This window comes from Tupaia chinensis, unplaced genomic scaffold, assembly GCF_000334495.1.
Source record: "Tupaia chinensis unplaced genomic scaffold, TupChi_1.0 Scaffold146971_1, whole genome shotgun sequence".
NCBI lineage: Eukaryota > Metazoa > Chordata > Mammalia > Scandentia > Tupaiidae > Tupaia > Tupaia belangeri.
The window spans coordinates 194464-208528 of NW_006206824.1; the positions used below are offsets into that span (position 1 = coordinate 194464).

At 37.4% G+C, this 14065-nt stretch overlaps 1 protein-coding gene across 1 annotated transcript in view; it reads right to left on the minus strand.

Annotated features, from left to right (window-relative positions):
* LRRK2 (leucine rich repeat kinase 2) overlaps positions 1-14065 on the minus strand; it is a 186508-nt gene that overhangs the window by 145007 nt on the left and 27436 nt on the right. Inside the window, 4 exon segments of the mRNA XM_027768596.1 lie at positions 4156-4280; positions 7055-7184; positions 12254-12266; positions 12268-12361. Of these exon segments, the coding sequence (XP_027624397.1) occupies positions 4156-4280; positions 7055-7184; positions 12254-12266; positions 12268-12361 (362 nt within the window).

Below are 14065 nucleotides of genomic sequence, written 5' to 3' on the forward strand. Positions count from 1 at the left end.
CTGTAACCCCTTCTCCTCCATTTTCCATCATGTTGGGATTTGGGACACACACAAACATACAGGATGTTTTGTAAGCCACTGGGGCCAGGATTCACACTATAGCTGGCCATGTAGAATCCAGCTCCGCTGAACTGCTAGGTTATGGAGCCAGCTAAATGCCTGACACTTAACCGTCATTTTATTAGGTTTTGTTATTGTTATTAGTTATAAATGAGTATATTTTAATAATTTTATATTCTCTCAAGTCATCTCTTTTGTAAACTAAAAAATCTTGGTTTCTCTTATTGCTCTTACCCATATGGTATGTTTTTTTAAAGAATTAATTATTTAATATTTATTTATAATTGATATTTTGATCAGAGAGAGAGAGGGAAAGTGAGAAAGGAAGCGGTCATATTTGGAACTCAAATTGGGGTCATCCATGTGGGAATCCAGCATCCCAATCACCACACAACTTGCCAGTCCCTCCATGTAGTTTAATATTCCTCATAATTTTCCTAATTGGATACTAAATTACACATATTTGCTTTGGTGCATGTCTTTGTTATGAAGGAATCTGGATATGGTCTAGTTAGTAAATAAGTACATATATACCTTGACATCATATAAGAACCTCAAGTTAACACATGCAAACCAGATTTATATTCAATCTCAAAACTACTGGGGTATGGATACCATAGTTACTCATTGATATACAGAATGATGCAGTACAGCACAGCATGGCACAGTAAGGTAGAGTGTGGTGTGATGTGGTGTGGTGTGGTGTAGTGTGGTACGGGGTGGTGTGGTATGATATGGTGCAGTATGTTATGGTATGACATGGTGTGGTGTGCTGTGGTGTAGTATGGTACGCTGTGGTGCGGTGTGCTATGGTACAGTGTGGTGTGATGTGTATGGTGTGGTATGGTGTGGTATAGTAACAGTGTGGTGTGATGTGTATGGTGTGGTATGGTGTGCTGTGGTGTGGTATGGTGTGGTGTAGGGTCATATAGTGTGTGGTATGGTGTGCTGTGGTGTGGTGTGGGATGGTGTGCTGTGATGTGGAATGGAGTGATATGGTTGTTATGGAATGTTGTGGTATTGTAGTATGGTATGGTAAGATGGTTAAGTCTTTACCTAATAGAGAAATGTACTTATATACTGATATGTTTATAAAATCTATCTATTAATGTGTATTCATACATGAAGTATAGCCCTAAAGTAATAATTTCCAAGGACATCTATAATACATCTAAGTGAATATTCACTAATAGTATTTGTTCAAAATCAACTTAAGAATAATAAAAGGTATAATACATTCGAATCTTGTTTTGGGACTAAAAGAGTATCTTTTTATCAACTAACAGACTTGGTCCTGAATGTCTTGGTTATCTTTAAAACTCAAATTCATTCTTTTCTTTAAATTAATTTATTTATTTAACTTTGTTTGTTATTATTATTTTTTTAATTTGACCAGACAGAGACAGAGAGAGAGAGACAGGGAAAGCGAGAAAGCAAGCTGCCAGGTCTGGGACTCAAATCGTGGTCAGTCACGTGGGAATCCAGCACTTTGAACCACCACACCACCTGCCAGCCCTCAAATTCATTCTTAAAAGAAGGCAGCTAAAATCTTTATAGATTATTGAAAGGTTTTTATTGTTGTTGTTTTACTACAACTTAATGCAAAAATACCTGATAATATTTTCAAGCAAAATTAAGTCCGTTAAATTATGTCTCAAAAATGGAACACCACAATTCAAGTAAAAAAAAAATATTGCTTCAAGTCAAAAAATATTGATTTAAGTCAAAATAGTTACTGACTCAAATAAAAAATATTGATTTGTTCTAGGTACTGGGAATTTTTTTAATGACGGAAGAAAACTCTTTTCTTGGAAATATACTCAGAAACATAAAATAGGTAATATATAAAATGACAGACTTAGGGGGAAATTTTTTTAATTACCATAATGTCTGTATGCTCACCAGGGAGAGAGAAAGAGAAAGCATCCCCCAAAGTGGCCACCCAGCCCTTCCTTCCATTTCTCTATCCTGTCAGGATTTGGGGCACATATGCACATGTGCCCAGTGTGTTTTCTAAGTTGTCAGGGCCAGGACTCAAACCACAGTCAGCCATGTGGGATCTGATTTTCAATGCACAGCACTAAACCACTGCACTATAGGGCCACCCTAGGGAAATTTCATTCTAAATGGACAAAAAATAAGAATTGGGAATTTTATAGAACAATAAAAAATAAAAATCACCTTCATATTTAATAGTCACAAAGTCATTCCAAATAGACCTAACCATCTCGCAATCCATCCTCTCTTCTTTGTTTCCAATGTCCACTTCACCATGTCTCACTTGACTCCAGTGCCTCCAATCCAATCTCCCTATATGACTAGCCCTCCCAAGCCAACCACTTTCTATACCAGAGTGCAACTGTTATAAGTTACAAATATAATTGTGATACCGCAATTTTTAAGCACCTTTAAGAAATCTGAATTGACTTCCACTCAAAAAGTGTAAACTGTTCAGTATTACATTCAAGACCCTTCACTTTAGGCCTCAACCTATCCTTCCACAGTGATCCCCAAGCACTCTGTCCTCATTCTCTGTGCTTCACCACAGACCATGTGTACTTTCTTCTGCTGCTTGAAATATCCTTGCTGGGGTGACATGGTGGTTAAGGAGACTAGATCCCACATGGCTGACTGTGCAGTTCAAGTACAGATCTGATGGTTTGAAAGACATGGGAGCATGTGTGTGTGTGCCAAAAATTCTAAAAGGAGAAATGGAGGAGAAGAGAAGAGTATGAATAGCCCCTGTGAAGGGTGCTTTGTCATTTTTTCTCTCCCTTTCCCTCTCCAGTAAGCACATGAAACCTCTAACAAAAAATTTTTTAAAAAGAAAAATTTTTTAAAAGAAAGGAAAAAAGAAGGGAAGGAAGGAAGGAAAAGAAGATTCTCCCTGAACTCTTCCACCACGCCTACCCTATTTACCCTTCTACCTTAAAAATCACATAACACAATTTCTTTTTCTTTTTTTTCCCCCAAGGGGAGATTTTCTTTTTTTTTTAATTTATTTATTTTACATACTTTCACTGAACACCACCACAGCATACAAAATGCAATTTTCCAGCCAGACTATACTGTAAAGTGACTTAATCATACATGTTATCATTAGCAAATAATTTTCCATCTCTTGTGTGTGTATATATATATATGTACAAGAAACACTATTTCCCACTATTTCTCACCCTCTGCCATTTCCCATCCTCCTCCCATCTCTGGTATCTGCAATTGCTTTCCTTTATTCCTTTCTACATTGTACTGATTCACAAAATATCTTAATTAAATACTTTCAATAGTAAGTTCAGCACATATCACAATCTCTGACGTTCCCTGCTATATAAATTATTTGTGCTTCTATCGATATTCTCATTGCCTTTTTAGATGTATATCCATAATATCCCCTCATATTGTCTGGTAATTGACTATTCGCATGTCCATCTACCTATAAGCTCCGATACCAGCAGAGCCACGCATACAGTATTGTTTTTGTTTTGCTTTTTTTTTTCATTTATGTTTCAAACGTTAGCAGCATCACAGCGTTTAGAATATGAGGCACTTAATAAATATGTGTTGAGTGAATAGAGGAGCAGGTGTTTTTAATAGACTTTGTCGAACAAATAAGGTCATAGCAGATAAAAGTAGGATGTAGAAGAGGTTGGAAGGTAGAAGCTCTTGAGGTTAATGAGTTATGGTTATATTGGAGAAGAATTCATTCAACCACAGAGAAAAAGAAATATTGAAATGAAGCAAGAAAGAGGTATAAAAATGATAGTAGTAGAGTTTAGACAATTAAAAAATCTTTAACTCAGGTGGTGGTAATAGAAATAGATTTGTCAAAGAAGAACACCCTCCTTAGAGATAATACTCTATACTTTGCATTGTACTTTTTCCTTTTGTAAATAAGTACTGAATTTTTCCTTATTAATTTTTCTCGTAAATTATTCTAAGTGACTCTTCTCATCATCACTTATTCTTTATTTTATTTGCAGTTTAGTAAAAAGATTTGCATTTAATTTTTGCCTGGAAAGATGATGTGCAATAAAAAATAATTTTAAAAATCCATTAAAATCACAGTTTTGTTTCACAGTTAATTACATAACTTACCTGGCACTATAAAATGCAAAACAGCTCGAAGTGCCTCCAGCTGCACTGATAATGATGTCTCATGGCTTTTCATAACCGCTATTATTTTGGGGACCACTGCTGCCATTGTATCCAGGGAAGTGTTACTGCAGATATAAAATTGACGTACTTATTAAAAATACAATTTGATTCAACTGTGCATACACCAAATTGAAAGATGTGTAGGAAAAAACAAAGTCAATATATTTTATTGGGGAAGGCTATGTGAAAATGCATTCTAATTCAGTAATACGAACATACATCACTTTAACTGTTGTTCGATGATACTTTTACTTCAAGAGGCAGAACTCAAAATAATCTGGGAATTCTTTCATTTGGTTTTATAAAACTAACTTATTTGGGTTTTTTTTTGGGGGGGGAGATTTTTGCTAGGGCACATTTGCTCGCCAAAGAGACAGAGAGAGACCGAGAGACAGAAAGTGAGAAATCACTCCCCAGGGTGGATAGCCACACCACAATGTGACCTTCTCCTCCATTCTCCTCTCAGGATTCTGGCCACAGACACACACACACACCTGACGTGAGTTTAAGCTGCCAGGTCCAGAACTCAAACTGCAGTTGACTATGTGGGAGTCCAGCAATGTAGCCATTACGCCATCTGCTGGTCCTCAAACTAACAATATTTTTAAGTAATGTATTGGGTCATCGGAAAAATCATGACATATTTTTCTGTGCAAAATATTTGGGTCATTGGCAACAACTCTGGAAGATAGGTGTTATTATTCTTTAAAGATAAGTACACTGGGGACCAGCAGATGGAATAATGGTTGTGTCACTGAACTCCCACATGGTCAACCATGGTTCAAGTTCTGGATCCAGCAGCTTCAAACTCATGAAGGATGCGTGTGCATGCATGCCCAGATCCTGAGAGGAGAATGGAGGAGAAAGGATTCTAGCATGGCCATCCCCCCTGGAGGAAGATTCTCACTTTCTGTCTCTGTGTCTCTCTGTCTCTCTGGTGAGCACATGAGCCCTGTAGCAAAAATTTCTCTTAAACAAAAGGTAAATATATTGTTTATATAAAAGTAAACATATTATTAGCTGGGCTGATGTTAGTAGCAGGGTAACCTCATTCCTCACAAGTCTATGGACATGCACACAGTTCATTATGCTGTATGCACTTCACCTATTCACATTTAATAGCAGTATTATAACAATACCTGGGATGTATTACCTGCTTAAAATGCACCAGACAGGACCTTTATTCTTTTATTAAAATGTATTTATTTAATCCCAACATTAGAAATTTATGGACCGGGACCAGCAGTTAGCATAATGGCTATGTTGCTGGACTCCCATGTAGTCGACCACAGTTTGAGTCCTGGACCCAGCAGCTTAAACTCACAACGGGCACATGTGCGTGCATGCCCAAGATCCCGAGAGGAGAATGGAGGAGAAGGGATTGCGGCGTGGCCATCCCCCCTGTGGGGGGTTGATCTCTCGCTTTCTGTCTCTCTGTCTCTCTCTGTCTTTCTGGCAAGTGCATGCAGCCTGTAGCAAAAACCTCTCCAAAAAAAAGAAAGAAAGAAAAAAGCTTACAGGACCAGCAGTTGGTGTAATGGCTATGTCGCTGGATTCCCATGTAGTCGACCACAGTTCGAGTCCCGGACCTGGTGGCTTAAACTCACACCGGGTGTGTGTACGTGTATGCCCAAGATCCCAAGAGGAGAAGGGATTGTGGCATGGCCAGCCTCCGGGTGGGGGCGGGGGGGGAGTTCTTGCTTTCTGTCTGTCTGTCTCTTTCTAGCAAGCACACGTGCCCTATAGCAAAAACCTCTCCAAAAAAAAAAAGAAAAAGAAACTTACAACTTTCAAGGTTATTATTATCCCTCTTTACCAATGAGGAGTCTGAAGTTTGGAGATCAAATAGTTGGCTCCAATTAGTGAAAAAGTCAGAGAACAAAACCAGTTTTTATTTCAGCTTCTATGCCATTTATCTTTTCTTTGACACAGGATAGTTTCCTATACAGCCCCTTTTTGTTTGAGATTTACTCAAACAATACCAAACTGACTCCACATTTCTGGTTAATAAAGTGCACAAAAGCACTAAGCATATCCTGCATTAGGTACATTTACCTATAACTCAGTTTTGTTCTTTTAAACAGGTTTTTGAAACAGCAGTTCTGCCCACCTACCCCATCCAGCTTACAAATACCCCAAATAAAATAAGCTGGTCTCCATTGTGCCATTCACAAGCTATATAGTGTCAACATCTCTGTACCTGGACTAGATGTGACTAAAAGGTTCCCTAACTAGGAAAAGAGAGTGGAAAGAGAAGACAAAATTCATTCAAATGAAAGCATAACAACAAATCATGTATTACTTGTGAAAAGGCAATAACTAGAAGCTCTGTCTTGAGTTTATCATTTGTATCTTTCACACATGATAATCTGAAAAATTGTTGTATAGTATGTGCTGCATAATTGTCATTTTTCAAAACACTGTCAACACCAAGCACTAAGCACAAATGCAAACCTCCAACATATTCTACAATCTCTGACTTTCCTTCTTCTTTGAGACACTTTTTTGCTACAGAGTGCACGCCCATGTTGGAAAGACAGAGACGGAGAGACAGAAAGGGAGAAATCACCCCCCAGGGAGATGGCCATGCCACAATCCCTTCTCCAGTCTCCTCTTAGGATTTTGAGTATGCACATGCACCCAGCATGAGTTTTAAGTCACTGGGTCCAGGATTTGAACCATGGTCAACTATATGGGAGTCCTGCAAGATAACCATTATTCCATCTGTTGGTCCCCAAATGTGTTATATTTTTCTTTATATTCTTAAAAATATGCTTGAAATATTGAAATTCTACCTAGCCCAATATGATATATCCATAAGCTCATGAATTTATATTACCTTCCTTCAAAAAGATGATTTAGCATTTTACATCCACTTTCAGCCACTTCGGGAGAATGTATATGTTTCTGCATTAACTCCAAAACATTCAGGTATATTCCTTTTGACAACAGGATTTTTCTGAAATAAACTACAAAAAAAATTTTAATGTTAATTGTACAAACAAAAGCGTATTTTCATAAGTTTTCGATAAGATATAGAATATCAAGATAGTTCAAATTCATAGGACTACATAAATAGAAACATATAAGATTTATATTTCATTGACAACTTAAAGATAATTAATATCTATTTCTACAAAACACATTATTTTTAGTTTTTGGGTTTTTTACATGTATTAACCCAAAAAGGTTTTGTTGTTTTGGGTTTGGTTTTAAGCATTTTATTCATGAAGCAGACTTGTTCCAATGTAATCACCATATCCTGGCCCAGGTGAAAGAGGAGTTTTGGCAGAAAACAAAAATGTGTTTAAATAATCTCTCCAAAAAGGAATGAAAATTTCATTCTAACACTTAAGACAAGTTCATAAAATACTGCACTTATATACAGCTAAAACTAGTCCGGTACACCAGATACTAGTTTGTGCATAAGTTACAGGGTGTGCAGATATAAATAATCCCGACTTTGTGATGTGGCGAGGGAGGAAGGTCCGGAACCAGGCAGGACGTTTCAGCCGTGAGCTACATGGAGAAGCATGTATCATACAGGAGATGGTGTACTAGTGAACGGACAGACAGTATTATCTCCGTGTACATGATCCTATGAAAAGGGACGGAAAGCTCTGAAGTGGGACATACATAATTACATTTCTTTTCACAAAGCAATGCCGAAGCTTAGCATTGTTCTGAGCATCACTGAAAATACTTTGGTAAGGAAGAAACCAATAGCATAATTTTAACAGTCCTGGACCAGGATAGTGACTTCATAAAATGCTTAACAAGGAAAAATATCAAAGTGCCACAATTTCTAAACCAACAGCCGGCTGCTAAATAGTTAAACACATAGCTGTGCTTACAACTGATTTCATAATACATGTGAAAACAGAACTATATTCCAGCATTAATAATTACAGAGTGTTTTTCCTCTTCATAATAAACTTCCTTCACTAAACACAAATCCATTGCTCTGAAGTTTCCATATAAATACCAATTATCTTGAAATCTCTATAAAAATATCAATTCCAACATTAGATACTGTAGTTCAATACTGTAAAAGTGGCCAAAAAAATTAACTTAAATACTATTTTTATGTTTTAAGTTGTTTTAGGTTTTGTTTTTCGTTTTATCCCTGAGAGAGAGACGGGCACCCTCAACAGTGTCCACACTGCGATCCACCCCCAGCTTCAGCCAGCCAGGATCACTGCACAGCCATGTACCCAGTGTGCACACAAAGGTCTCAAGACTCAACCTGGGACCTCCCCATGTGGGACCAGCATCACAAAATGCTGTCATTACAGCACCACCAACTGGTCCTTAAATATCGCTTTTGAAAAGGAGTGGTTGATATCAAGAAGAAAAGATAAGATAATATTCAGGGGGAAAAAAGTGATATTGCGCATTCTAAAACACTGCCAAAATCTTAAAACCTCATACCTTTTAAAGACATCCAGAATATCACACATTAATACATGATAAGGAGATGGCAATTTTGCTTGATTATGTCAAAAGCTGTGAGGACCTCTATCAAAGTGACCAGATTCTAACCAAGGAGATCATTTAAAAGATAGAAGTTATTCTACACCAGTAGCTCTCAAACTTTAATGTGCATCAGTATCGCTGGGGGGCTTGTTAAAACCGATTGCTCAGTCTCAACTCCAGCATTGATGTTTCGGTAGGTCTGCATCGTGTCCTAGAATTTATATTTTTTAACAAGCTCCCAGGCGATGTTGCTAGTCCAGGAACCATACTTTAAAAAGACACTGCCCTTGGCACCAGCAAATGGCATAATGATTACTTGCCAACCATGGTTCGGTCCCAGACCCAGAAGCTTGTAATGCCAGGCGCAAGTGCATGCATGACCAAAATCCCAAGAGGAGAATGGAGGAGAAAAGACTGTGTCTTGGCATCCCCCCTGAGGGGTGATTTCACACTTTCTATCTGTCTCTCTCTGTCTCTCCAGCGAGTGTACATGCCCTGTAGCAAAAATCTCTCCAGAAAAAGAAAAAAGAATCAGTGTCCTAGGCTGGCTGTGGGGGTGTAGGCAATAGAGACTTTGCTGTGCAATGCCAGACACCACGTGGGAAGGCTCCAGGTTCATGTTCAAGTCTACCTGAACAAGCCCAGTATGCCCACAGGCACAACCATGATTCTAACTGGCTTCAGGACTTGGGGGAGTATCATAGCATAAAGACCCTTTTAAGTGTGCCCCTCTCTCTCAGGAAATAAAGTTAAATTAAGACTCCCTGTCCTAGACAGTAAGAATCCAAAATATAACTTAAAAATTGAAAATACTAGCCTAGAAGAAATTTCACCATGAAGTCACTTTAGAGTGTATAAAATAATTTTACTGGGACCAGCAGTCAGCGTAATGGCTATGTCGCTGGACTTCCACGTAGTTGACCACGGTTCACGTCCCGGACCCAGTGGCTTAAAACTCACACTGGGCGCCTGTGCATGTGTGCCCAAGATTCCGAGAGGAGAATGGAGGAGAAGGGATTGCGGCGTGGTAATCCCCCCTGGGAGCTGATTTCTCACTTTCAGTCTCTCTGTCTCTGTCTGGCAAGCGCACGCGCCCTATAGCAAAAACCTCTCCAAAAAAAATATATATATATGTATTTTTACCTATGTTATCTCATCTACCAGAAATCTGTACAATACTCAACCACAGCTACTCAATAGATGGGCAATTCTGTGTTTTAAAAGGCAAATAACAACACCACTTCCCACAGATCCTCAATCAAGTCACCTTCCTTCCTAGCTTCCTATTCACAATTCTATCTCCTCTTACTCCTAACATCATATCCTCCTTTCTTACTTTATCGTTTTTTCTTAGCTACCTCACATAGCATATATTTTATTTAGTCTTATTGTCAACTTCATAAACCTGGGATTTTTATTGAACTGATCTATCCCAAGTGCATAAGAGACTGTCTAATCTATAATAGGAGTTCAATATATACTAATTCAATTAATCAACTTATTAAATGAGGAAAATATTACACAAGATGCTTGAGCCTTTGCCTTGGCACCTTCATGGTTCCAAGAAACCAGTTCTTCTGGCTGCCGATCCGATCATTTTTCTAAAAAACCATACCCATCCCCACACACCCAATGTTCTCAAGTATCTTTCAATGAGGAATTGCCCAAGGAGGTTGTTCAAGTTGAACGAGCCACTCAAGTTCTTACTATTTTATTAAGGCAGAACTCCAAGGACAATACAGAAAGCTCTGAGGACAGTGTGTCTGGCAGGTGGCCAGGAACAAAAAAGCAAGAAACTTGAAAGAGCAGAGAACTGATTCTGAGCAAAGCCTTCAAGGTTGACTCGAAAGGTTACTTATCCTCAAACCACATCATTAAAAGCAGCCCTAATCTCACAAATTATGGTTGTTTTGTTTGCATATCAAAAAAGATGTCAGGTAGTTAAGAATTACAGCACCAACCAATGTTAGCGCATAGAAAAAGTTTATCTTCGTTCTAAGATGCCCCACACTGAAGCACAAATTCCAGTTCTCGTTTTCAGGAGTGAAATTCCTACCCTGGCCTCTTTAAGGATATGTATAGTAGGATACAGGAGATTCAAGAGCAGCCATTCCCTTTCCCCTCCCTCTTAGTGAGTCATTATCCCTGAGAGCAGCCCTTCTCTGTCTCTCAGTGCCCCTCCTACTCCAGACCTTATATTGGAGTGTCTACAGAGAGATGGGGTGAGAACGGACGGAAAGGAAGAAGAGATGGTTTTCCTCTTGATTTGACTTAAATACTAGTTTAAAGAAAGATGTATGAGGTGGCTTATTTCTCCCCCTCTTCCAGGTCCTCTCCTAAATACTGGAACTTCCATTGGTCCGTGTTTCAGACTTAGTATTTTTTCTTCATTTTTCTCCCTCTAAAAATATCCTGCAACAGCTGCCAAGTCCCAATGCCTTTTTGATGAGTTTTACCCCCAAGGATTTCTGGCAGTATTTCCTGTTTATGGGAACAGGAATCTGAACAGCCTGAGCCATAATCTTAAACGTCAAGAGTCTTTCCAAAGGCATATAAGCCTTTTTTCTCCCTCTGATTATACAAAGCTGTAAGACTTACCAAAAGTACATGTAAAGGACCATTTTAAAGAAAAATTGTAGTGCGAAAATAGCTACAATGGACAATTGTAGCAGATTTTAAAATGATGACTATCTCTCTACCCAGTTGCAAGGCTATAAAATTCTCTTAAGAACATAACAAGTACAGGATAGGTAGAAAAATGAGGCTGGAGGTGACCATTTGGTGTTCATAATATGTTGCAAAAATGTCCCACTGACTTGAAGCTAAAAGTCTATCAACAAGAAAATGGTTCATAAAATAAGATACAGGCATATATCAAAAAACTATAAAGTTATCAAAAATGATCATGTGAAAATTAGACATTTATCAATATTAAAAAGAAAAAACATGGGAACCAGCAGTTAGCATAATGGCTATGTCGCTGGACTCCCACATAGTCGACCACGGTTCGTGTCCCGGACCCAGTTGCTTAAAACTCACGCCAAGCGCATGTGCGTGTGTGCCCAAGATCCCGAGAGGAGAATGGAGGAGAAGGGATTGTGGCGTGACCATCCCCCCTGGGGGGTGATTTCTCGCTTTCTTTCTCTATGTGTCTCTCTGTCTGTCTGGCGAGCGTAGGCGCCCTATAGCGAAAACCTCTCAAAAAAAAAAAAAAAACATAAAATTTAGTTATAAAGGAGTATAATATGATCCCATTTCTGCAAAATATAGAAACTATTGGATCACCATAAAAGTCATGATGCATTTTTTGTACAGAAAAAAACAGAAAAAAATACATCATGACTTTCCCAATGACCTAAGACATGGAACATACATGGAAGCCAGAAGAATATACATTGTTTATTATTTATTTTATTCATTATCCTTTTATCTATACATATATATATGTATGACATATATATCTACATATTTTAATTTTCACAGTACATCACTTTTATAATAAAAAAAAGTGTTTTTACGTGTTTTATTTTATTTTTAATTAAAACTATGGTTTGCTCCTTACCATTTTGTTCAAAAGAGCGTCGACAGTGCATTTGCAGAGGCCTGGAAGACTTCTTTTGATGAAGAATGCATCAGCATGGAGAGCATCACTTCCCTATGGGCTGGGAACCTTGCAGAAATTCAAACACAATGTGCACAGTAACCTTTTTAATAGTTCATTTTCATTTACCATTATCTAAGAGGGCTAAGGACAAATAAGGGCACATAAATGATGTTTTATGCTACCTTCATTTATTAATAGATTACAGTCAAACAATTTATATTTGAAAATTAGATTCCAATCTATTAAATACTAATTAATCGATATTTCTCTGCTTTTTCAAAAGGTTTTATGCAGTTGAGAGAAAAAGAGGCTCAGTAAATATTATAAATAGGTGTTAGGAGAGAAGTATGAAGTGAGGAAAAGATAATGGGAACAAGAAAGAAAAAATTAAAAATGTAGGTATTGAGAGTGGTTTTAAAGATGTAACATATAAATATACTTTCTTTTACTAATATGTTTATCTTAAAGCCTATGGATATTGAGTAATGGGTGTGCTATTAACTAAAATTTATAAGCTGCAACACGAGTCTGCCTTTTTCTAATATCTTACAAAGATCACTCAATGTTAGATTATCGGAAAGCTGGTTAAACATACGGCTTTCAAAATATAATTACTGTTTCTTTTCAAAAAGGAAATATTTCATCAAATAGCAACTGTGTCATTAATTTCCTTCTTATTAGTAGAGGATCGTGGCACAGATAGACTGTCAAAGTTTGAGATCCTACCAATAGAATATTACTATTTAAGTTTCCAAAGGAAATCATTCCATTCTTCATGATTCATAAATCATTGAGTGGCTTTTGATTCCAAATCTCAGTGATAACTCTCAAATGTACCATTTTCTCTAACTACTAAAGACAATGAGATCAAAATATTACATACCCACTAATATCTTGCAGCAACACTCAAAACATAAGTGCCCAAATGAAAAACAGATCTACCAATAAGAGTTGTGGTTAAGATAGTTTAAACACTTATCAATTAAAAATATGACTCAAATGTTCATCATATAAAATAAAAACTACTCACTGGCCATCTTCATCTCCAATCTTCTCGTGTAAACTGTTTTGGTACATAAGGAGATTATTTAGTGCCCAGCAAGCGGCCTCCTGGATTAGGGGAAGGGGAAAAAAGAAACCTGTCAAAATATAAATTACTGAAAAATAGGACTTTGGATAACTGTCATAGTTATGGGGGGGTCTCACCTGCACATGCTTGTTCTTTCTGTGCCAAGTTAATGCTTTGTAACAGGCTTCTAGCCAAAACAACTTATCTCCGTCTTCCTCATCATCATTCTCCAGATTCTCATTCCTTTCCTCTAAGTCTTGATTTAAGAAAATGGTCTCAGCTAGAAAAAAATTTTAAAATAAATAATTACACACACACACACACACACACACACACACACACACACACACACACCCCTATGCATATATACATGAGGAGGGTCTTCAAAGAGTTGATGGAAAATGCATATTACCAAAAAATATATATGGATTTAAAATTTTTTGCACCAAAATAAACTCATTCCTTAATTTACCTTTCCACAAACTTTTTGAAGTCTCTTTAGTATGTGCTATTTACTTACAATTTAAATGATCAATTCTAAATCCATTTTTTAAAAATATATGAGGCAGTTATTACTTAACCACAGCCTTGGTTAATTGTAATTTTTAGTATATTGCATACTTCATAATACTGCCATCCCATAGAGATAAATGATAAAATAAGGGAAAGGGTACCAAAAATAAGAAGAAGCTAGTAAAGCA